The 27,203-nt window shown below is 36.2% G+C and overlaps 1 protein-coding gene across 1 annotated transcript in view; it reads left to right on the forward strand.

Moving 5' to 3' along the window:
- The window catches only part of LOC146398768 (uncharacterized), a 690,556-nt gene that overhangs the window by 391,174 nt on the left and 272,179 nt on the right, over positions 1-27,203 (forward strand). Inside the window, exon 6 of the mRNA XM_084980982.1 lies at positions 19,496-19,593. Coding sequence (XP_084837108.1) covers positions 19,496-19,525 — 30 coding nt within the window. The 3' untranslated portion in view covers positions 19,526-19,593. The remainder of the gene's footprint in view (positions 1-19,495; positions 19,594-27,203) is intronic.

The following is a 27,203-nucleotide window of genomic DNA, read 5'->3' on the forward strand; positions in this document are numbered from 1 at the left end:
GTATTGGATTTTTAGCCTTGAATTTAATTTTGGCTATTTTTATAAGGAAAATATATTCACGACTTACTGTATGATAAATATTCAAATAATAACTAATGATTATTGTCTGCTATAAATTAGACGTTACTCGAATTTCTTGCATACTTTTTCTCATTTAATTCTTATAATTTGTATTATATTTAAAATTTACATTGATTTTCCAGTATAATATGTACAGCTTAGACTCCTTGCCTTGAGAGCAAGAGAATCTAATTAAGCCTCATTTCCCCCCAGTATATATATATCAATGTCATGATAAAGTTGAAACATCGTTATGTGAAATTGTTTCAAAACTACCAAAACTTTCTATAATTGTTGATATTCTGATACTACTATTTAGAAAAATTAGAGGCACATGCCTTTTTAAAAATCCTAAAAATGATGCATATGTGTTAATTTTAATTATTTTATGGGTTTATTTTTTAAATTTTAGGATTTTACTTGATATTATCTCTTCTTTGGGAAGCAACAACTTTATTCTCTAAAATAGACTTTATAACAGTTACTGTATATTGCAGAATGCAGTATCTTGGAGGGAATTATTTTCTCCTACTCCAAAAAATAAACTGGAAAAAAATTTCTCTCATTCTCTCCCTTTTTTTTTTTTTTTTTTTTTGATCTTTTTGTCATTTTAGGGCCTTACCCGTGGCATATGGAGGTTCCTAGGTTAGGGGTCTAAGTGGAGCTATAGTTGCTTGCCACAGCCACAGCAACACCAGATCCAAGCCACGTCTGTGACCTACACCACAGCTCACGGCAACGCCGGATCCTTAACCCACTGAGTAAGGCCAGGGATCGAACCCGCAACCTCATGGTTCCTAGTCCGATTCGTTTCCGCTGCGCCATGACGGGAACTTCTTGTGCTCTCACTTTCTAGTAACAGCATCATATAGCTTAAGTAATGCGCCCTAGCCTTTATAGTTAAAAACAAAACCCTAAGATTAAAACAGTTTATCCTCGCAAAATACACTCGTTTACACTTATTTGCACACTATAATACCTGTATAAACAACCTTTCAGTCTTAGCTACTCTACGTGTCTCTTCCTGGTCTTTGTCCTTCTCTTTCCTACTTCAGAACAGTCTGCTCAAAGAAGCCTGAGTGATATCTAAACATCTCTTTGTCACATTGTTGCAATCCTCTGCTTAGCAGAATCCAGATTTCACTAGAATGAAGTTCTATGCTTTGATATAAACAAAGACTCAGTATGGTTTGATCTTTTTCAACTATTTTTGCAAGCACAGCTATTCTCTCTGCTCAAATAGCTGCCTCCAAAGGGCTGGGTCCTTCTCATCCTGTAGGTCTCAATGGTAGCATGATCTATTCAGAAAGATTTTCCCTCAAACCAAACTGAAAATGAATTTTCCTAGTTGCTCTATCAGTCCTTTTGCATTACAGCACTGGTCATGATCTATTATGTATTCATATCTTGCTTACTTTATGGCAAAAGGTCACACATCATATATGGTTTGATCCTTAGTGAACATAGACAGTGAAGTTATTGACGGTTAATGGTGTCTCAATAAATATTTGCCCCATGAATGATCAAATTCTTTAATGAATAAAAATCTCTATTAAACAGGATAATACAGTGCATTCTTATGAAGCGATTCGTATGTTTCTGTTGATTCATGAGGGATTACGTATTTTACTCCTCTCTTTTTCTTTTTACACAGCTTGAACCATCCATTCATTTGTTTTAAAGATGAAAAGTAAAATTAGATCATTTGGATTGATAAGTTGACAAAAGAGTTATACTCAAAATGGGTCTCCTGTGGTGTTTGATTAGAACTATTCCAAAGTTATTGATGATCGTTCTCCTCTACCCTTTCCCATCAAACATTCAATTTAAATCCAATTGTTTAGAACATGAAATAAGTGAATTGCAATAGTATTTTAATGGAGAAGCCATAGGGCATCATTAATTGGAATTTCAAAATTATGTAAACTTCATCATTGGCTACTTAGACTCTTACCTATGCATAATAGTACTTTCCTTTTGATCCATGAAATTGATCAGATTGCAAAATATGCATTGCCAGAGTAACCCCAAAATGTAATTTTTTCTTATTTCTTGTGGTGTTACAGTGTGATGAGATGAAAAAGCGCAATGATCCCTTAAGATCCATTGTATATTTAATTGGCACATTTTAAAAATAACATTCTGCAGATATGATGACGCAAATCTACTTATGTTTGATGTACTCTTCTTTGTCAAATCTTTCACGAAAATAGGGCAGTGAAAAGAAGTACAAAATGTTTCATCGTGCTAACTCTTTAAAAAATCATCCTAACATTATTACCAAATTTACTTAATCAGCACTGCTGGTTGCCTGCTTTTTAAAGTCATTTCCAGAGTTAACTAGATAATCTTATAACCCTGTTCCAGCAGTGTGTTAGTTAGATCTTTTTGTTTCTTCGCTATCCAGAATCTTACTTAGATACTTTGTTTTTAACTGCAAATTCCATGTTTCTAATCAGCACTCTAAGTACCCCTTAGGACTAGTTTATCTCTGGAGAGTCTACTTTAGCTTCTGTGTGCTGTTAAAGTAGAATAGGTTTAAACTTTTTAGGTAAGAGAGGTAGAATGATTTTCTAAAAGAGATAGAAAAGAAATTGAGATCATTTAACTGGTACTTGCAAAAGAAAGTCTAACAAATTTTGTGTCCTTTGGCTACCTGGGATCCCCTGAACAATTTTAGAAACACAAAGTTTCTTTGTTCTGGACTTTATTTTTGAGATATCCCCAAAGTGGCACCAATACCACATGGAAGTGACAGTTTAGAATATCTTCATAGGAACACATTTGTGTCAGGTAGCTAAACTACTCTGAAATAGCATTTAGGATTTCAGCCCCAACTTTTACTTCATCTGACTTCACTGAGCAAAATCAATTTTATAATCCACTGTTTCTTCATCAGCTGCATGAAAATTGAAGTGTGTCTCCTTTGTGTCTAAGATGCTGCCGTGTATGTTCTTTGGGAGGACTGAGAAGAGAACCACACATATCCTCTTCTTTAGGGTTTAATTCTACTGCACAAAACCGGTGAGAAATGTGTTACTCTGTTACACAATGTGTACTGAGGTTGAACCAGCAATATTTCCATCACCAGAGGATGATAAGAAATCAGAAACTTAGGCTCCAGCCCACGTGTGCTAAATCAGAATCTGGGTTTTAATAACATCAGTAGTGGATTTATATGTACATACACACTGTAAAAGCACTGATGTTTTCATTAAAACATTAATTTTTTTCATTAAAAAATTATCTGGAGTTCCTGTTGTGGCTTAGGGGGTTAAGACCCCTACACAGTGTCGTGAGAATGTACGTTTAATCCCTGGCTTCAACAGATGGGTAAAGAATCCACCATTGCTGCAAGCTGCGGTGTAGGCTGCAGATGTGGCTCAGATCCTGAGCTGCAGTGGCTGTGTTGTAGGCTGGAAGCTGTAGCTCCAGTTCAACCCCTAGCCCCAGAACTTTGTATGCCGCATGTACAGCCATAAAAAGAAAAAATATATGTATTAAATATTTACCCCATAATTTAGATCCTGTTGAGATAGGCGTTACAAAAAGGCACAGAAAGAAAAGTCTATTCTCACATCCACAACATTGGAGGAAACCTCTGGAAAAACTTGATGCTGAGGCAAAACCTTCTGAAGCATCTTTAATTACAGACATACCTCACTCTATTGTACTTCACTTTATTGCCCTTTGCAGAGACTGCAGTTTTTACACATTGAGATTTGTGGCAACCCTGCATCAAGCAGTTCTACTGAAACTGTTTTCCCAGTAGCGCTGGTTCTCTTTGCTTCTGGTATGTCGCGTTTTAGTAATTCTCACAATGTTTCAAACTTTTTCATCATTATTACAGTGATCTGGGATCAGTGATCTTTGCTGTTATCATTGTAAAAAAGTTCTGATTCGCTGAAGCCTTGTTTTAGCAATGAAGTATTTTTTAATTTAAGGTGTATCCATTATTTTAAAGACATAATCCTATTGTTTACTTAGTAGGTTACAGTGTAGCACAAGCACAACTTCTGTATGCCCTGGAAAACAACAACAAAAAAAATTGTGTGACTCACTTTATTGCAAAAAATCCGTTATTGTGGTAGTCTCAGACAGAATCCACAGTATCTCAAAGATCTTGTCGGCAGTTGACAGTAGCCATCCATTGAGAAATTGTTTTATTTTAAACTTTTCATGCCCTGATTCCTTTATATTTTATAGTTTGTTCTCTACTGTTCCCTCTTGTGTCAGGTTTATCATCAGATTTTGACTCTTCTCGGATTCTTCTCATTAAGAAGTGGCCAGATTCTTTTTAAAATATGATCTAAGGAAGTATTTTTAGTAGATCATTGAGTTCCTTGGATATGTTTCCTATTTTCCACTTTACTGTAAGTGACGGCTTTGGCAAACTCTCTTTGCATACATAACGCAAAAAAATTCCAAGAGACACATTGGTCTTTGAGGATATGAAGATTAATTACACACAATACGGTGTTTCTCACCTTCAGTAAAAATTTACCAAGAGAAAACACAGACTCAAGCTGTAAGATAACCAATTTGTATGGGATCTAAGGTGCAATTTTCTGGCCATGGCAAAAGTTAACTATTAGGGAGAAGGCTTTGGGGAGACGTTACCATGGCTGTGATGGTTATGGGTTCACTTGTTTGAGCCAGAGGATGTTCCGTTAGCTGGTTAAACATTATTTCTAGATGTGTCTCTGAGGGTATAGCCGGAAAAGGTTAGCGTTTGGATCAGTGAACTGGACATAGTGAAACAGATGGTCCCTCCCAGAGTGGGGAGCATACTTCAACCTGCAGAAATGCCCAAATAGAGCAGAAAGACAGGAGAAGGCGAATATGCCCTTTGTCCCTGATCACAGAGCTGGGGCATCAATCTTCTGCTCTGGGGCTGGCACTTGGACCTTCAGCCACCTGCTTCTCAGGCCTTCCATCTTAGACTGAACCACCCCTTGGCTTTCTAGAGTCAGGAGGGCTCCTCGTGTGGCTTTCACTTAAGTGCTATAAAACCTGAATGTTTGTTCTGACAAACGACGGGGTAACAGGAAGTAGAATCTGAAGATTAGAGGATACGACACATTCATTTGTCATTCTGCTTTGATCTAGAGCCAAACCTAACTTAAATCACAGAAGTGGTTTAAACTTATTGATAACTTCCCTGGCAACATTTTAAAGCTACTAACTTAATTCCACCTGAGTGTAATGGAAATGAATCCAGGCTTATTTTCACGACAGACTGAGTAGCTGTTCTATTTTTACTGTGTTTTTGGAACCACCAGTTAGACAAAACTAATCATTTTTTAAGAGACGAGTTTATTCAGAGTGCCACTTTCATGTCTTTTTTTCCTTCCATTTCTGTGTAAAAGAATTTGGATCATTATAGCTTTGTAGACAACAAATACGTATTTGTAGCTATCCTAGGGCCATTTAAATAGCATCATCATCATCATCATCATTATTATTATTATTATTATTATTATGCAATGTAGAAGAGCTGGGATATTTCTTAATTGTCTCAATAATATTTCTACACATTTGACAATCTTTGAACTATAAAGAAACACAATGCACCTCAATATGTATTGGGAGGGGGTGCTTCTGCTATGTAATTTTTTTAAGATCTAAGCAAATGCTGAGGAAATATGAATTACTTCATTACTGATGTGTGAAAATTATGTATCTAAGAAAATAAGCATGGTTTTTAGATTGGAAATATATGTATATATTCAAATATATATATTATATATTTGAAAATATATATATATAATTTATATATTTGAAAATATATATATATATAATATATATATTTGAATATTTATGTATATACGTTTTTCCAAGAGAAAGAGGAAGGTGAAACTAAATGTGAGACTTATTGAGAATATAAGGAATTGACTAGTTTTGATAGTGATTTCAGAGGATAACTCTCACCACACCCCTCTGCCAGCATCCTGTTAACACTCACTAAACCCATGGGCATCCCCTGAATTCTCTCCCGAGCATCCTATTTCAGCCTTCCTCAGAATACTGTACGCGCCCTAATAAGTTTTCACTTCTGTCATAACTCCATCCAAAGCCATCATTCCATTACTGCCTCTGATTTCACAGAGGCATTATGAGGCTGAATGTACAACTTGGTTAATGGACTTGACAGTGAGTGTTCCCAAGTAGCTCATGCTTGTGGTTAGAGTGAGAAACACTGCATCTGGCTCTATTGTCAGGGAAGGAATGTTATGTAATCCATTTCCTTCCTAATTGCTCATTATCATCATGTATATTTTGTAGAAATTGTTTCACATGGGCTCCTAACTTCTTGCCACCCAATGAAATGCATGCTTTCCCTCCAGTCCTTTCCAGGGCTTTTTGGCGGTAATTCTGCCACACCTCATGTAGAACACTGGGAAGCTTTGAAAGGCAGTACTTTTCCAATCTCTCCATTCTGTCTAACAATGTGTGTATGATGCCTCTACCTTTTCACATCCATTTGTGTCATTTACCATTGTGTAGAGGAACAAAAGGATGTTGTTTGGTGCTCCTAATATGTTACAGTACATTTTCCATGTTAGTTTTTAAAACTTCTGTGCCATGGACACGTGTGAGAGAAAGACATTTAGCAGCCTTTATCCTCCTGCATTGAAAAGAATCCCTTGACTCTGAGGTTGACCGATTACGTCTGGTTCTTGACTGTTCATTTCTGCCCTCTCTTCCTGGAGTGGCCCTTCTTTCCTGGTTGAGATCTTCAGACATAGTAAAAACTGAGCCCTGGTAGCTTGCTCCCTCATGTGCCCCAAACATGACTGGGATTATTTAAGGCTTATGTCAACCCTCTGAAAACCTACCATTGAATGTGGGTAACTAAGACTTTGTCTTTTCAAGGGTAAATTGTTTTCCAGGATAGAATCTGCTTTCCTATGAGGAATTTGTTTTGAGAATGTGGTTATTAAAGCCTGTCTGGGTAGATAGTTCCCCAACTTGGCTGGACACCAGAAGGCCATCGGAATATTTTTCGTACACGTAGTAAATTTTAGCCCCAAACAAGTCTATTATTACTGCTGCTACTATCATCATCACCATTATAACCATTAGGAATAACAGGGGATCACAGGGCTGCAGGGTCAGAAGATGCAGCCGGGCCTCAGCAGTGGTTAAAAATAGTTACCACAAAACGGAGCAGAGTGCCACACAGTCTCTCATCTCTTCTGTATATTCGTATCATGCTTGTCCTCGTTCTGACTAGCGTCTCTCCTCCGTCATTTATTTCCACATGGGACCATCCATCATGGCTGCAGAAGTGTGCACATTGTCCTTCTCCACTCCACGTTCGCATCATCTCTGCTGACTTAGTCATCGGCCTTTAACCCTCTCCCTGAGTCTCATTTTTTGAAGGAGAAAAATGATACTGTATTAGAGTGTGCCACGTCACCAACACAGCCTTCAGCAATGGCTGGGAACAACATTGTAGACTGTTGTGTCATTTTAAAATATGCATTACTATCAGAGCCGTAGAAAGATTTTCTTTTTTGAAAATTTTTTTCTTTAATATATCAGATAATATGATTCCACTCTCAAATTTCATAAATCAGCATATGTAATTTATTTTCATGCAACATTTAAATTATTTGCAACACTTTGAAATAATTTCTCTTAATGATTTATAGTAGAATGGAAATAGGCATTGTTGAACAATTAACACCCGACGTCACCTCCAAGGGAAGAGTCCCATGCAGGGAGGATAACAAAGGGCAAAGCAATGCCTGCCACCAGGAGTATCAGTCCCAGAAGTTGCCCACTGTGTGGTTTGCAGGTATGAGGGTCAACAAGAAGACAACTCATACAGGCCGTGGATGGGGTAACACTTTACCCTCAAAACGGAGCAAACTCAGCCTAGAGCCACAGGGTCTTGCCAGCAGCCAGTGCAGGGCGGTGACCAGCACTTGTGCTGCAGAAGAACCCAGTTCCCTCTACACTGGGAACAGATCTAACTGGGGTTGTAGCATACACTGCACATGCATTAAGCAGAACAATGATGAGCAAGTCACGTCCAGACATGGAATGATGTTCCCAAACAGAGTGCCCATAGTGGCTCAGCAGTAACAAACCCAGCTAGTATCCATGAGAATGCAGGTTTGATCCCTGGCTTCACTCATTGGGTTAAGGATCCAGCATTGCTGTGAGCTATGGTGTAGGTCAGAGAGGTGCCTCAGATTCCACATGACTGTGGCTGTGGTGTAGGCTGGCAGCTTCTGCTCCAATTTGACCCCTAGTCTGGGAACTTCCATATGCCATGTTTGCAGCTCTAAAAAGGCCAAAAAAAAAAAAAAAAAAAAGAAAAAGAAAAAAAATATGTTCCCAACTCAGCTGAACCACCCAGCACAGGCTGGGTGAGGGCTCTTTGTCCCCATGTAAGAAAATGTTCCTGACCCAAAGCAGATTCCTATGCAGCTGTGCAAGGGTGACTGGCTTTCCCAATGTACACATAATATTTATGTTTAAAGTGATCATTTTCTATGAATTTTGTTATATGTTTAAAATTGTGTTTCAGGTGTGCTAAGAACTCATTTCTCTAATTTTCCAATTAATTCTGAATATAAAATAAATATTGATACCCATATTGGTGATTTGGCCTCAGTATTAGCATCTTTGTATACTTAGCAGTCTAGTTATATAGTCTTGGGAAAACAAACTTTAATAAGCTCTGCTTTAGCATGTCCAAACATATTATGTTTGCTATGCTCATAGATTTATATAATCTGTTCTATTTAAGTGACTCTATCCCTTCATGATTTAAGATCAGAGGGAAAGCTTTCTGGGTCTCAGTGCAATTCAGTTTACATGTGTTAAAACAAATATAATCAATTCTTGATTTAGCATACCCGAGCAGACCATGATCAAGAGGGCAAAGTAATGAGCAGCCAATGTTTAGTTAAAATAAAATTGTTCAAAATGTAATATGCAAACATGTAATGTTTTATCGTCATAGTTAATCTTACCTCCATTTAATACTTAAAAGAATACTTGTCATTTTACCGACATCAAACAAAAGTATAAAGGCAATAGAAGTATAGTGAGGTAATTTACTTGAAATATAGCAGAAAATCTCCTGAGAAATTAGTTTGCTGTTAGTTATTTCATAACTATAAAAAGAAAGGAATGAGTTATTTTCTCCCCTACCAAGAAAGTATCCAGGCTACTGTGTCTAGGGTCCAGACTTCCTTTACAGCCATAAAGGGTAAATAACCTCTCTTTGTTCAGAGGAGACTTGCTGAGTTAGGAAGTGCTTCCCAAAAGTTCAAGTTCATGGTTTGAAAGTGAGTAAGAGACTAAACCTGAGTGGGTTCTCAAAGCACTCAAAAGGAAGAACTCAGGAATCTAAGGGTGAAGCCTTCAGAGAGGGAAGGTGGCTGTGGGAATGAGGGCTGTCACTGGCCACACAACTCAAAGACTGTGGAGGCTGCTCCACATCCAAGCTGGATGGAACCTCTCCCACACGTTCCGGAGGCAGAGCAGGGCACTGAAAAGCAGAGGCAGATGTGATATTAGATATGAGCCTTTGACAGTGGTGACCAGCGGTTACGTGTGGAGATGAGATGTGTCTCGGTGGCAGAACCCGTTTATAAAAATGCCTCTTTGCCAAATTGAGCCTGTGTTGAGGACAGTGACAGAAACATAGAAGCTTAGTTCCGTGTCCTCAGAAGCAAGCTCAGCACGTAAGAGGGTGGTAATACTGCTTATAGAGCGAATGTTCAGATCGCGGGAGGTGTAATTGCTATTATTCGGTTTGGTCTGGTTTTCCTCTGAAATGGATGGTCAGCCCTGCAGCGTGGTTGCCAGGTTGTGGGTTTACATTTGTGGCTGAGATGCTTCTCTTGTTCCTCCAGAGTCTGAATCCAGTTCACTAACTATAGCAGGTGTAGCGGGGGTGCCTTCCGGGTGTGTGGACCTCTGGCACCTCTTGTCCACTCTCAGGAGACTCTCTCATCATGCTCACCTCCTCCTAGACACATTTTGCCTTAGATGAGGACAGTTTTTTTGTTGCTTTTGTTGTTTTGTTTTCCTTTTTGCCCAATTTAGAAAAAAAAAAAAAGGGATTAGAATTACTCCCCACAGATGTCTCAATGCCAAGACTACATTTGTGTGTTTAAAATACAAAATCTAAAATTACATAGTGGTGAAAAAAGAGAAAATTATATGGTGGTATCTGGCATATCAACACACATGCCATTTTACGCTCCAGTTGTGACTTTTCATTTAGATAGCAACAACTCGGCATTTTATAAAAGAAGGTAGATGAATTTGGCATTGGAGTTTGCTAAGCTCACTTGATTAGCTAAGTAAAAGTTTGATATATGAAGCTATGATTCCTCATAAAACCTTTAAACTAAACCTTTGTTCTCAATTCGTGTCTTCAAAGGATCAGCCAGGATGATTCAGATGCATAAACGAAATATTTAGCTCACTTTGCTGAAACAAGGAGAGCAGTGTCGTTTCACATAATAAGCTGCCCAGGAAGATGTTAAAAACTCCCAGGAGCCATGTATTTGGGCTCTGGTTCTGCTTCTCTGTAAGTTGGAGCTGTTCTTTCCACACATGTCTCTATTTGCAGGGAGGTAAGAAGATGGCACAACAGTTGCCGAGATTATAAACAGATATGGGGAGGTCCAGAAGCAGAAATGCAAAGTTTCTGGTATTTGTTTTTCAGATCAAGGGAGGCACCTTTTGCAAAAGGCCTACAGCTAGCTATGCTTCACATTTCATTGGGATACAAATGTGTGTTGTTTGCTACAGTGCCCAGAATATCAGTGCCACATTTCTGGCACATTGAAACCTTCTTTGCTTCAGTTTGTCTTGCTTCAAGGATATCTGTAGCGAAGAAGCGGAAGGTGATTTTAAAAATGGATTTTTGCATCATTGTTAAGCATGCACACATTGGCATGAGTTTGTTGGCTATGGGAGAGGAGGAGGTGGGGGGGCGAGTTCAGAGGAGAAAGGAGAGATTCTGTGTGACTGGGAAAGAGGCAACTTTTGTCTAGATTGATGATTACTAGCAACCTGTTCTGGTTGTACCATTAAGAAGAAGTAAAAATACCTGAGGGGATAACTGTCTGATACAAATAAGGAAGCTGGCCATAGACACAGAAGTCTCAGCTTTAGCACAGCTAATTATGGCACTTCTGTAGCATAAAAGCAGAGAAAAACCACATCTTAGGGAAAACTTTTGGCTTGGGCAGTATTTCAGTCTTCACCTTTGAACTGGATTGTAGATTAGGTCCATCATTACAAGGCATGTGGCATCATCAAAATTTCTTAATCTCTATAGCAATAGGTCACTTGTAAGGGAAGGGTACTATGTAAGCAAAAATCCAAATTTTTGAGGGAGTTCCCATTGTGGCTCCAGGGGTTACAAACCTGACTAGTGTCCATGAAGATACCGGTTCCATCCCTAGCCTTGCCCAGTGGGTTAAGGACTGGGCGTAGCTGTCAGCTGTGGTGTAGTTTGCCGACACGGCTTGGATCTGGCATTGCTGTGGCTGTGGTGTAGGTCAGCAGCTGCAGCTCCGATTCGACCCCTAGCCTGGGAACCTCCATATGCCACAGGTGTGTCCCTAAAAATCAAAAAAAGGAAAGAAAGAGAAAATTCAAATTTTGATTTTTTTCCTAGTCTTTTCTAATATCATTTTTAATAAAGAAATATATACCGTCTTGTGCTTATTTAAGATTGTCAGTAATAAGTTATTCATGTATTCACCACATCATTATTGGAATATAACCTGTACCGGCAACGCAACGTACCTTCGTTCTTGGGATTGTATTCTAGTGTTTGTTAGGGATGGGGCTTGAGGAAACATAAATAAACAAAAATTAAATGTATAGCACATAGTAAATAGGAGCTATGAAGAAAAATAAAGCTTTTGAGCAGGTAATGACAGTAGTGAGTATTTTTTAATGAAACGAGTTTGGGAAGACCAGTCCAATTGGGAGATATTTCATTAGGACCCTGATGAAAGTAAAGGCAGATATTGAGGGCGAGGAGATTTAAACAGAAGCAAAAAGCAAGTCTAGACGTCCTGGAGAGGATATTTAATGGGATATAGACCTGCCCTACTTGATCAGCGGATACCTCTTAACACATAAAGCAATAAAGCTTTTGTGTCATTTCATGTTGGAAGATAAAATCAAAGTTTTAAAACATATATAGACATTTGGTATCATTTTTATGACAGTTTAAACATATTAAATACAAAGTAAATATATGTGTGTTCATATGATGTCATTAAGGTACTTTGCCGAATGTCTGTTTTATACCTATGAACTGATTGACAATTCCTTTAGATATTGGAATGTTTTGCTCATTACATTACATACAAGAACGGTCTATGTACCTTTGTTCTTAAGGGTTTTTTGGAAACCATCAACAGAAATCTAGCTAATTTAGCAAAATAAACATCTATTGCAAGGAGTCAGAGAGACTCAGAGAAGCAATTGGTAACCCATGTCCCCTTGCTTGGGTGAAAAGAACACTCAGAAGAGCCACCGTGAGAGAGAGAAAGCTTTTCCAGAAGAATAGAAAGCAAATGCTAGGCATCCCAACATGAAAATGTTCATTACCAGTCCCTTAATTTTATCAAAAATAAATATTATTATACCACAGTAATCATACATCATAGTATAATTTGGTATAATATTTATATCTCACATGTAGATATCCTTTCAGTAAAGATACATTAATATAAAAATGCTTATTCACACTAATTTCAGGAACATCGAAGGACTCCAGGAACCTCTATGTGGAATAAATGGGTACAAGTGGAGAACCCTGGTGAACAGGGTAGTGGGGGATTCAGTAAGCTTTGTAGCTGGAATAACACAGAGCTATAATTAATTGCAGACCGGATGATTCCTAGGTGTGTGACATTTGACAATATAATCCCTTTTTATCTCATTTTTCTCATCTAGAAGTATGGGAATGATACTGGCAGAGCTATACTAATATAATGAGATAAACTATAAAGTTGGGGACACGTCACATACTCAAATTCTTTTGTTTACATAATACAGTGATATTTAAATATTTTGACATGAAAGATATATACATATATAAAAAAGCATTAATAAATAATATAATTATGTTTAGATTAGGTAAAATCTTGCATATATAACCTAAAATAATGGCAGCTCTTTCATTAAATTGACTTATTTTTGATCCAGGTAGTCAGGGCAGGGTGATAAAATGGCTACACCTGTTGCTACTGAGAATAACACAGATTTTATAGTTTCCACTTTCTTAACTATAAAGTACAAAAATAATGTCTTTTCTCATTTAAGGAATTGCTGTGAGTGCCAAAAATATTTAAACAAAGAATGCAAACAACTCAGAAATGACTTTCCTTGTATATTTGAGGTGTTGCCTAGAAAATCAGATTCAGGTTCCCACGTCTTTATACGTATCCATTTTACTTTTTTGTTTCATTCAAAGTGTTTCAGTTTTAACCAACACTTACCTTAGCTTCTCCCATTTCTCTTAATGATCCATTCTATAATTAAATAACCTATGCTCAATTCTCTAGCACATCTCCTGTTACAGTATTTCCTATCCTGCCTCCTTTAATGCCATCTTAGTTTGTCCACCATGAATCAGCGCATCTGCTTATAGATTTTTATTTAGCAATATCTCCAGCCAGGTAGCTTTATAAGCCATTTAAGATCACGACTTATATTCTACCTACTGATCCATCCAGAAATAGGAGTAATATAATGTTACAGTTATCAGTAATATAAACTGAGTGTATATCTACAGCATAATGTCAGAAAGAGAATACCACTGAAAGAAGGTACTTTGCAGTCCATTAAAACATCTTGCTGATAACTTAAAATTGGATCATATTACTACCATCCTATTATAGTTTTTCAACGTGCTTGGTATTTTTTGATGTTTACTAACCAATGTTTGTGATATAGTTGGAATAAGAATGATTTACTGTTTCTTCCACTAAAGAATTTTATCAAGAAAATAGTTTGTTTATGCAATTCATGAGGTATTTACACTCTATAGGGATCAATTAGTCCTCTAAGTTTTTATCAAAATGTGTACACAATAAACACTAATGGACTATTCCCACAAAAGAATGGAATAACTTATATATTGTAAAAAGATGCATCGCAGAAAATAAAAGTTTCTGCTCAGGTATGGTTTGTTCTCTATTGGAGAAACTAACTTCAAAATTTTGTAACTTAAGGAGCTACGTTTATGAAAAGGAACCAAGCAGACATTTCGCTTTACCTACCTCTGTAATATGTAGTACTTGGCAGTGGTGAAAACTCTATAAATGAATTTCCATTTGAAAATATAGAAGTTGACTTGTGTTGGATTGGATTCACATACTGATGGTCTTCCCTGTTCATTGTTAAACGTAAAATGCCAGCGCCTACGAGGAAGATGCTCAAAATAGTGCCAGGTAGTCTTTAAATGACTTTTAATTATACCATAATAATCACACATCATAGTATAATTTGTTAGAATATTTATATCTTTCTTATGGATATCCATATGTAATCTAATCGTAGGACTAGAAAACATTCCAGATTGCTTATATTTTATTTATTTATTTCACGTTTGTTTGGAAAATATAACCATGGATATTATTGTCGGAACATGGCATTGAATAGTTCTTGCAGCAGCCGGAAGTATAATTTCTTCATGTGATATCACCCAACTAGTTACATTTGAATAGATAGTTTAGGACACTTAATGAGCAATTGAAATTATGTGGCAGGTAATTATGCCTCAGTGCTCCGGTTGCTTATATAAATGCGTCAGTACAGAACTTCACCAACAGAAAAACAATTAGAAACTTCTGCATATGCCCAATTACGCTGGTAAAATATGCGTAGAAATTCAGTGCCATTTTATTTAATTTTATCAAAACAATTTGTAACTAACTTTGGAGCCTGCGAAGTAATGGATATTATGTAAATCTGTTTTGAAGTTGTGAGCATTAGTTCATTCCTTTTCCTCAGAATTTATAGCCTACTGCTACTTTGTAAATGGAGAGAAATTAAGCTGACCAGTAAACCATTATACTTCTACAAATTTTGAGGAAGAAAGATAAAGGAATAATGCATATGCATTAGGTTTAATTTCCTAACCTTAATGTATGTACTTAGCATTTTTGTTTCATTTACATATAAAATACACTCAGACTTAGACAAGATAATCTTCTCTGCAGCCTTCATTTCAGCAGACAGGAGGACTTGCCTTTTTTTTCTGATGAAGCTATTTTAGTTCAGTATAGTTACTTTCTTTAAATTGTTCAACTGTGCTCTTTTTAGTTGGCTCTCCTAAGAAATGGTATTTCTTTTCACCTGATTGCATCATAAATGATTTGGTTTTATGGTTTTAGTGTTTGGAAGATAGATATTTAAAATGTTTTACTATAATCAATATTAGAAAAAATATTCCTTACTCATGCATTGCTAGCCAAATAAGTACCAACCTGTTGAGGAGGCTTATTTAACTCATACTTTTCTGGTGACGGTGTGAGCTTTTGTTCTTTTTCCTTTCATTTTTGCAATAGAATTTTTGAATTACCTGCCAGCTGAAAAATAAGGCACTGGCATGTCTTATTCTGCCAGCTATAATTGTATCTTTGTACTGTTTTCTCTCTTGGAAGATAATTTCTTCCTCATGTGTTAGAGTGTATATGCCATTATTCTCATTTTTAAGGAGGCAAAGCATTTCTTATCACATTCACAGAAACTATTGCATTATCAGTGCAGAATGACAGAGAAGAGATTTAATTTCCTGATCCTCACTGTTGTGAAATCATTGACTTGCTGTGTTAGAGAAAGTTGCAAATGTGAATTCATCAGATTTCGGAGAGATGGGAGACTTTTTTTTTTCTCTTTCCCTCTCAGTATTTTGTGTAAACAGCATTCCCAGCCTACTACACATGCAGTGATTACTCCTCTGCTCACGTCACAGTTGCAGGGAAGGTATCCCATACAAATAATCATAGTCCCAGCTCATTGAGGTGGAATTTTGCATAGATAGAAGGTAAGAAAATCAGACCAAGAGTTTATTCTTAGATATTTCAATCTTCCATCAAGAGCCTTGTCACTGGGGCATGGTTTTTCTGAACTTAAGATGCAAAATGGGCATGGGAATTTACACATTCTATTCTAGGGTTATTTGTGATGGGGGGAAAAATCTTTCCTGTAAGAGAGGTATTTCTGTCCTTACTGTTCATTCTGACCGTTGCTTAGTAAGTATGTGTAACTTGATGTAGAATGAAAAAATAAGATGATTCTATAAATGAGGAGGTGCAATTCAGAAGCAACCTCATGTTTAAAGATTTCTAACTTGAGTAAGTCTTACTCCAGTTCTCCCCTTGGCTTGGATTGAATATCCCAAATAACTAGGCTACATAAACAAATAAGCTACATATACACTTACATAAAATCACCTAGATAAAGAATTCTGTGGCAACCAAAATATAAATGTACAGAAATGTCACTTTCTAGTCATAAATATCTGTTCTACTATCTACTTAGGCATTCAAAAGTATTTCCATATCAATCTCCTATAATTTTTATGCATGACACATGATATTCACCTAACTGTAGGCTTCTTGAGGACATAGATGTTACCAGAGCATATCTTACTGATGAGGTCATAATAGGCCAAGAGCATATGTTTGGATTTGATTATATATCATATGTATGCTATGACAAATGGAAATAAATACATGAGCGTTTCATATTTTTTCCTTTAATCAATTCATATATAGGATTTATTCCCATGACTTAATACAGAATTAGTTCACAATGACTACGTAGGGTTACTAAATCGAAAGATAAAGGAGCACTTCAATTTCATTAAATTATTAAAATTTCCAGTATATCAATTTGATTTACAATGCACCAAATTTCAATTATAATACATATACACTTTAGCTTTTTTCTTCAAGTTTCATCGAATTCCAATGAATCATTTTAATGGCAGAATACTCTTACTAAGTTCCTAAAGGTGCTTAATAAATGCCTGTCTAATATGTCAGAAGCCTTCTCTGATGATCTGAATTAGAACTGATCAATCACTTTCTGGAATTTCTATAGCCATTACTGATAATTCTTTTCATCTCACAAATCCCGTATAGTTCTTCCTTTACTCATATCATCACATAGATGCAGGCATATAAATACCTATTAGATTTTGAAGTTTAATGTATACCACAAGAAGAACAAATATCAGGTCTTTTTAATGTACCTTTCTGAGTGGATTACACAAATATGAAATTACAGAAAATAATAATATACCTTTCTGAATGGATTATGCAAATGTGAGATTATTGCAGAAGATAATTTGAGAATAATCGAGGAAAAGTCCCTGATATAAAACTGAAGGTTCAGGAAGCTGAGGTCACTTGACCATCTTCACATGCAAATTTAAGTCTTGAATAAATTCCCCAATAATCCAGATAATACCCTAGGTACCAAGTATAGTTATTCCCATCATTTGGACATTGGCCAAACTTTCCAAATTGTAGATTGCAGCAGTCTTTCCTAGACCCTCTTCTGAGAAATGATTCTTTTGGGTGTTTGCAATTTAAATAGTGGTGTCATGGGTGTACAAATTAGATGGAACAATAGAACCCAGTGATAAGTCTGTACCTCTTAATCCCAGAACTCCGATGGTTATCTCATAGGCGAAGAGTGCATATTACCTTCCATAGCAAAATATGGGATTAAAGATTTTGAGAGGAGATATTTATTATGTATTGTACAGCTCAATTTATTGGAAATATCTTTTTTAATTGAAGTATGGTTGATTTACAATGTTGAGTTAGTTTCAGGTGTACAGAAAAATAATTCATTTATATATATATGTATGTATATAAATATACATTTCAGATTCCTTTCTGTTATGGTTTATTATAGGATATTAAATATAGTTCTCTGTGCTATACAGTAGGACCTTCTTGTTTACCTATTTTATATATAGTTTTGTATCTACTAATCCCCAAATCCTAATTTAACCTTTCCCCCATCCTCTTTCAGTAACCCTAAATTTCTTTTCTATGTCTATGAGTCTGTTTCTAGTTTGTAAATAAGCTCATGGGTATCATATTTGAGATTCCACATATAAGTTATCTCATGATATTTGTCTTTCTCTTTCTGACTTACTTCTCTTAGTATGATAATCTCTAAGTCCATGTTTGTTGCTGCAAATGGCAGATTTTCATTCTTTTTCATGGTTGAGTAATATTCCATTGTGTATACATACCACATCTTTATTCATTCATCGGTGGATGAACGTTTAGGTTGCTTCCTTGTCTTGGCTATTGTAAATAGTAGTGCTATGGACGTTTGGGTCAGAGGCAGTAAAATGGATGTAGCTAAAAGTGCTGATGGAGTTCCCCTTGTGGCCCAGCAGAATTGAACATGACTAATATCCATGACGATGCGGGTTCCATCCCTGGCCTTGCTTCGTGGGTTAAGGATCTGACGTTGCCACGAGCTTTAGCGTAGGTTCCAAACGTGGCTCAGATCTGGCATTGCTGTGAGCTGCAGTGTAGGCCAGCAGCTATAGCTCTGATTAGATCCTTAGCCCAGAAACTTCCCTATGCCACAGGTGCTGCCCTAAAATAAACAACAACAAAAATTTCTGATGATTTGCTAGAGACCAATTGTGAATTTTAGCTGTCAAAGTGCTTGTGGAATAATATTATGATTTCAATAGACTACTCATACTGAGCAAATTTTCACGTGTTTTTTTTTTGTCATCCATATATCTTCTTTTCTGATGATTTTTGAATCTCTTGCCTATTTAATATGATCTCATTTATCTTATTATTCCTTTATAAGAGCTCTTTATAAAATTATGAATATAAGTCATTTGAATGTTGTAAATATTTTATCAAAGTATTTTATGAAAATCTGTATTTCTGTATTTTGCCTTTTTTTTTTTCTTTCTATTTTTTTCTTTTCTTCACTTTTTAGGGTTGAACCTGCGGCATATGGAGGTTCCCTGGCTAGGGGTCAAATTGGAGCTGTAGCCCCTGGCCTACACCACAGCCACAGCAATGCCAGATCCAAGCCACATCTGCGACCTATACCGCAGCTCACCTCTTAAACCACTGAGCAAGGCCAGGGATTGAGACTGTCTTCATGGATGCTAGTCAGATTTGTTTCCTCTGAGCCGTGGTGGAAACTCCTGCCTATTCATTTTCTCGAGAGTGCCTTTTATATGGTGTTACTCGTTTTGAGGAAGTGGTATCATTTCATTTAGTGTATAGTGCTGAATCCCCTCTACAAACTCCCTTTCTAAATCTTTACTTCTAGACATTTTTAGTTTCGGTTTTTGCATGTAGATCTACAACATATTTTAAACTAAGTACCATTATAATATTAAAATGGGTTCACTTTTTTCCCCATTCAGATATATGGTTGTCTTGGAATCAGTCGTTAAAGACTCTCATTTTCATCCTAACTCCCTTTGGTGGATGTCTTCAAAATCCATCGACCATAAATGTACAGGTACATTTTTGGACTATCCTGTTGTGTGGTGTTGTATGTAAGTCATATTGCCCAAACCATATGGTACTATTTCCTGTGGTTTTATATTAAGCTATAAAAAATCACATATATTCTTTGCTTTTTTCAATTTGCATTTTTAAATAGATTACTTTGGCTATTCTCGATCCTTTGCACTTCCGTACAAATTGTGGAATTAAATTTTTCAGTTTTTACAAAAACAAAAGAAAAGCCATGCAAAAATTACCTCCTGATGTTTTTATTAGACTCCCTTCAGACTATAGATTTAGCTTAGGGGCAGTGCCTTTCTCCAGCATATCCGTTTTCCCATCAGCGATGTGTAACATTCCTTCTTTTACGAAGTCTTGCCTCATTTCCTTCAGCAGTTTTGGTAGACCTCAGGGTAGACCTCTTGAAAATATTTTCTTCACTCTCTTTCTAAGTTGTTTTCAACACTTTCTTTACTTTTGAAAACTGGAGAGTATATATAACATAAAAATTGCCATCATGACTGTCCAAAAGTGTAGAACTTATTCGCACTAAATACATTGATGTTTCTGTTTATCCGTCACCGTAATCCATACCTGGGACATGTTCTTCCTCCCAGACTGCAGCTCCGTACCTGTGAATGATAACTTCCCATTTCCTTCTTCCATTTCCCCTTTCCGTCCACATCTCTCCTCTCTTCTAGGTAAGGCGTGTGAGTGGAATCATACAATATTTCAATATTTGTCATTCCTTGTCTTGGTTATCTCACTTAACATAATGCCTTCAAGGTTCAGCCATGTGGTAGCATGTATCAGGAGTTCCTTTTGTTTAAGGCCGAGTAATCTTCCATTGCATGCATATCCCGCTTTCACTTGATCCATTCATCTGTCAGTGGGCATTTGAGTTGTTTCCACCTTTTGGCCATTGTGAAGAACATTGTGAATATTGGTGTAAAGGCACGTAATCTCGTCCTTGCTCTTCATTCTTTTGGGTATATACCTGGAAAGGGAATTGTGATACCATGTCATAATTCGATGTTTATTATTTTGTGGAAGCCCCATGTTGTTTTCCGTAGCAGCTGCATTACTTTAAGTTCTTACCGTCAATGCACAAGCTGCATTACTTTAAGTTCTTACCGTCCAATTTCTTTACATTCTTGCGAACGGATTTTTATTAATTTATTTATTTATTTAATAATAGCCATCCTATCGGGTGTGAAATAGTATCTTGCTGTGGTTGTGATTTGCATTTCACCAATTATTTGTGACATTGTTCCTTTATTTGCTTATTGGTCATTTGCATATCTTATTTGGAAAAATGGCTCTTCATATCCTTTGCTTTGTTTGTTTGTTTGTTTGTTTATATTGCTTTCTAGCGCTGCATCTGTGGCATATGGAAATTTCCAGGCTAGGGGTCGAATTGGAGCTTCAGCTGCTGGTCTGGTTCATTTCTGCGGCGCCACAGCAGGAACTCCCTCCTTTGCTCTTTTTTAGATCAGGTTGTTTTGTCTTTTTTTGTTGTAAAGTTGTATGAATTATTTTAAAATTTATTTGGTTATTAATTCCTATCAGTTACATGACTTGCAATTAGTCCCTTCTGTGCTCTTTGACCCTTCTGATATTATGCTTAATTTTTTAAAAATTACATTGTAAATGACAATTTTAAAATTTAATTTTCAGAATATTTTGATCATATTCTTATGATCTGTCTTTGCCCACTGCCTAAAAACCATTTCTTTGTGTATATTGTTCAGATTTATTAATTTTTAGAGTGGAAGGACTTATCCTATATCTTTATTCCTTGTGACCAAAGGTGAAAGTTTAGAGATATGACATGGTCTTTAAATTAAAATAGCAATCATCTTTTCTGTCCTACTGTATAATGTATCTGAATTTAGAGCATGTGCCCAAATATCTCTTTCTCTCCATACACCTTACGCTCAACACAGATGTGTGTAAGGCAAAGAAAGCACTGTGGTTCTTCCATAGGTCTATGGTGACTTAATTGTTTAAGGGAGGTTTCCCTGCCATTCACGTTTCAAATTTTTTATTTATTTGAAAGCCAGAAAGCAGGAGCTTAGGGTTTTGAAGATAATGAACTTCAAGTTTTAGAGCCAGTCCCTTGAATAGATTTCAATGAATGCTTGCAGTTACTGTTAGTTGTAGACTGTTCTAGGAGAAGAAATGAAGATAGATTGCAAGCAAGAAGCATTTCCATGTAAGCAATTCTGGTAAATTGCCTAGAGCAATTTCACAAGAAATGGACCTTGAACTCTTAACATTCCATTAATTATTGATGACCTCTTCTCTTCTTCTAAATAAATATTTACTTTCATACCTAATTTCGTATTCATTTTCTTAAAGCAGGCTGCTTATCTTTTATACGTTTCAGTCTCTCTAAAGTCATGATCTCTCTGCTACTGGTGAAATACCCATTGCGAAAATTGATTCAATGAGAAATATGCCATTCTTTTTTAAAATTTTTATTTTATTTTTTTATATTTCCTTTTTGGTTTTTTTTAAATATAATAATTTTCATTTTTTTCCATTATAGCTTGTTTACAGTGTTGTGGCAATTTTCTCCTGTACAGCAAGGTGACCCAGTTACACATACATGTACACATTCTTTTTTCTCCCATCATCAGGCTCCATCATAAGTGACTAGACATAGTTCCCAGTGCTGCACAGCAGGATCTCATTGCTAAGCCATTCCAAAGGCAATAGTCTGCATCTCTTAACCCCAAGCTCCCAATCCATCCCACTCGCTCCCTCTCCTCCTTGGCAACCACAAGTCTATTCTCTAAGTCCATGATTTTCTTTTCTGTGGAAAGTTTCATTTGTGCCATATATTAGATTACAGATAAAAGTAATTTTTTGAATATAGGAAAAGGATAATTTTGGTATGGAAGGTAAGATAGAAAATGACATAATGCCTCAATAAAAAGCCTTCTTCTAGGAGGATGCATTTAGTATTTATAAAATTTGAGTATGTAAAATATAGCTCCTTTTGAACAGTCTTTCTTACTTACTCTTGCAAAATCTTCAGGTATCTACAATATGTGCATACCCCAGTTTAAGCATTGTTATCCTGGGCAACTTTGTTGGTGGGTAATAATCCTTTCAATGGGTTATTTGAATGTTTTAATCATTTGATGCTTCTTCTATACCTATATATAATCTGGATATTACTGTTTATTTTGTCACATAGATTCCAATTTCTGTTCATTGATTCTGAATCATTTTTCTCTGACTTAAATATTTTGTTCTCCTTTTTTTTTCCTGGGCAGGTACCTATTCTGTCTTTATGCCTTTTTATATCTCCTTTATTTCTCAATGAAAAATACTTAGCATGATATAAATGGCAAATTACTCAGCATAGAGTGAAGTTAAGTAGGGTTTATTACTGGCATCTATCCATTTCTTTGTGATATCAGAACAAATACATTTTATGAGTCTTGAGGTTTTCACTAAAATTTATCAGTGTTACTTTAAGACAGCCACCGTAAACTTATACCATAACTGAATTCTCTATGGGGGTAGAGATACTACTTTCAATTAAGAAAGATGCTATCTTCTCTCTCTCTCTGTTTCTTTACATTTTTAGTTCATGTATATGATTTATTTTTTTATTTTTAAAAAACATTTATTAAAGTGTAGCCCATTTATAATGTTCCTTCTATTTTTTGCTATAGAGCAAAGTGACCCAGTTATTTATATAACTAACCCAAGAGATTGTACATAGTTCCTTGTGCTCTACAGCATACAGCAGGACCTCATTCCTTATCCAGGCCAAATGTAAGGTTACAGCTGTCACCCCCAAACTCCCTGTCTATCCCATTCCCTCCCTCCACTTCACTGGCAACCACAAATCTGTTATCTGTGTCTGTGATCTGTTTCTGTTTTGTAGATAGGATCATTTATGCCATATTTTACATTCTGTATGTGAGTGATAACATGTTATTTGTTTTGCTCTTTCTGACTTAGTTCCCTTAGTATGAGAATCTCTAGTTGCATCCATATTGCTGCAAATGGCGTTATTTTGTCCTTTTTTATGGCTGAGTAGTATTTCATTCAGTATATGCACCACATCTTAATGCGTTCATCTGTTGAGGGTGTGGCGAAAAAGGAATCCTCCTCCAGTGTTGGTGGGAATGTAAATGTGTGCAGCCACTATGGAAAATAGTGTGGAGGTACCTCAGAAAACTAAACATAGAACCACCGTATGATCCAGCAATCCCACTCCTGGATATGTATCTGGACAAAACATTCATTCAAAAAATACATGTGCCCCTATAGTCATCACAGGACTATTCATAATAGCCAGGACATGGAAACAACCTAAATGTCCACTAACAGATGAACGGATTAATAACATACAGTGGAATACTACTCAGCCAGGTATATGATTTAAAAATAGAAACAATACCTCAGCGTCTCTGCAGTTGCTCGCCCCATCCCTTCCCAGTTGGAAATCATATTCTAGATACATTTTTTTAACTCTCTCGTGTTTGGGCAGACGCCCAGCTCTGGACTACTGGCTTTAGATGTTTTCTAACCCATTACTCTGTGGCACCTTTTAGCTTGCTGCTTAGACTTTTCCCCCCATTGCATACACATTGGTTTTAGCCACTCTGCTAAATCTGTTACAATTAATTTTCTTGCATTTCTTCTGAAAGTTTTTACTAACACTCATTTGTAGTTGCCGACTTTCCCTACATTTTAATTCTGCATTTTGGTACCTTTTCTCATTCTTTTTACTACCGCTTTATTTGGGTTTCAGTAGAGAGTTGATATCCTGTTTATGTTAACCGCAGGGTTTTAAAACAAGGACTTCTCAATTACATAGGGTCACTCAGTTCATTCTCTTCTGCTCCTATAGAAAAGCATTAAGTGCAGAAACACATTAGGAGACATTTGATAAATGTAAGTCTCCTTTTCTCCTTCCTTCCTGATCTTCCTGGAGATGTAAATACTCTATTAGGTTTGATGAAGCATCTAGTAATGGATGCTGCACTTGTGTATGGGTTCCTTTCCTGACATGCACAACTTAATGACTTAACATAAAACACAAACCATTTTGTCTGGAATTTAGGTGATTACAGGAAAGACTACACAGTTGATTTGTATTTTGCTTGCTTTAGATCACCTATAATAAAGCCCTTGTGTCAGTTCACTTAAATGCTTTCTAATATAGTATCTCATTTTTGGACTGAAGTCATAATATCACATAAATTTTCTAACCAAATTGTTTCTGTGCATGACATAAACGTATAACATTTTTATAATAGGGTAATAACATGTCAAGGAGACCCTAACGTATTGACGTTTGAAATTTTCTAGAAAGTCTCATAAGTATTGTCGCTCAAAAGTATACTTAAAAGCTCACAATGCTCTCACAAATCTTCATTCCTGTACTCTGTTTTGCCTGAATAACAAGGGATGCAATTTTATATATGTGTAATACATTAAAAAATTAAGTTTCCATCCCCAAATTTTCACAGACATGCATTGCTAAACATGTTCCTTCTCTTTGTTCAAAAGATCAACCAAATTAAAATGATACAGTATTTCAGAAATAATAAAACTAATGTGACCCATCAGCTAGCAGTCTTTAAAGAGTTATTTAAATTCTGCATGACACTCCTAGCGGAAACATTTACCTATGCTTGTATCTTGCGTTATAGTCCAATTTCTATGAATTGAATGTAGAACCTAGTGAAAAGGTTAATATATGAAAATCTTAGGAGGTAAGAGGAAAAAACTTTATACAATGATGACCTCCACAGAAGGATACAGTATAGGACTGTTACTGGTTTTTTGTGGCTTGAAGTTATTTACTGTGTTATGCATTTTAATTTTGATCCAGGCATAAGTTTCTAGACATAGATTTTAACAGGTGTCCATGATTCAGACGGCTTTCAGGATGTTAGTAAATCCATTGACCTTGTATGTAAAAAATATTATGCAGAGTAGTGTTACTGTGTATTATAAGATTTTCAACCAAGTCTATAAAAATAAAATCTTTAAGAATTACTGCAAGCGATACACTTAAAATGATCGCTTGCTTCTTCTAAATCACTGACCAATATTATTAATAGTAGTCAGAGGTAGAGATTATCCTCCTTCCTCCTAAAAAAAAAAAAAAAGGGGGGGAAAACCTGTTTTTAAAAATCAGAAGTTAAACAGTTTGGGGTGTTTGGGGTTAAGAGGTGCAAACCATTACATTTAGAATGGATAAACAACGAGCTCCTACTCTAAAGCACGGGGAACTATATCCAGCCTCCTGGGATAGAGAGAATGGAAAATAATATTTAAAATGGATGTAAAAAAATAAAAATGTAACCTTAATTCATAAAGTTAAACACGTTTTCCTTTTGAAAAATACTTAACCTCTTTAAATTGTGCATACGGGTTTATGCCAATAACATTTTAATTTAAAAGGTTAAAAACAAGTATGTAGATAAAGACACATATTATAGCAGTATTTGAGAGGAATTTTTCACATTGTCACACAATGTAACTAAAGTCCTCAGAAAAGGAACCACAATGAAAGGTATCCTTTGAAAAGAAGCACTGATAGGCTACTAGGATTCTCCCAGGCTTTACTTGGAAGTGGCAGAAGTTACTATCCATCCTCCACCATTACTTTTTATTTCCAGTTTATACTGAAAACAAACAAACAAACAAACAAACAAACAAAGCAACTTAGGAGGAAACAGAAGGGATACTCTTTTGACTTGCAGACTTCAGTTTGTAAGGAAAAGTTACAGGATTCCCTTGTGTGCGAGAACGTCAGGCTAGTCAAATGAGTGGGAAGGTTTTTAATGTTTTAGCAGAGATTGAGAATGCCTGCAAAAAAGGAAAGATTGATATCTCCCTTGCCGGGTAGTTGCTGCGCTATAAAACCTGTACCCTCACCATTCTGTAACTAGCTGAATGGCGTAGAACACGGAGCGAGAATTCCTGGGAGAATGTCATGTGTGTGAATGCAGCACGTGAGACACAACCTGTCGTGCTGTGCTCATCATCTCACACACCTCTGCACACCTGACTTTAGGCAACCGAGACGCATTCCATAAACCACAGAAAAAGTGTGTTTTCTGCAGCTACACAAGCATGTGATAATATATACTTAGTTTGTGCTTGGCATAGTTTGTTTCCTTCATTTTTTTTTTTTCATCTGTCAGTATTTGCCCTCCTTCAGTTGCTATGTAGTATTCCATTGAATAGATATACCGTGAATTGTTTACCCATTCACTTGCTAATGCATGTTTAGTTTGCTTCCAGATTTGGACTAGGTTAATAAATCTGTTACAATTATTTGGCTATAATTTTAATGTGTACATATTTTCATTTGTTTTGTTAAATAACCTGGAATGAAATTAGTGGATCAATTATAAATTCATAAGAATTGTTTTTTCAAAATAATTATTTTACACTGAGACAAGCAGTGCATTTGTGTTCCAGCAGGTCTGTATTCTCACTAATGCTGGTATTATTAGTGTTTCTAATTCTACCATTTTAGTGTGTGTGTGTCTTAACATTGCAATTTTTTTTAGGGCCACACCCACGACATATGCAAGTTCCCAGGCTAGGGGATGAATCAGAGGTGTACCCACAGGCCTA

This window comes from Sus scrofa, chromosome 10 (genome assembly GCF_054392235.1).
Source record: "Sus scrofa isolate SSC_HxYL_T2T_F1_AM1 chromosome 10, Sscrofa_HxYL_maternal_Yorkshire_Landrace_v2.0, whole genome shotgun sequence".
NCBI lineage: Eukaryota > Metazoa > Chordata > Mammalia > Artiodactyla > Suidae > Sus > Sus scrofa.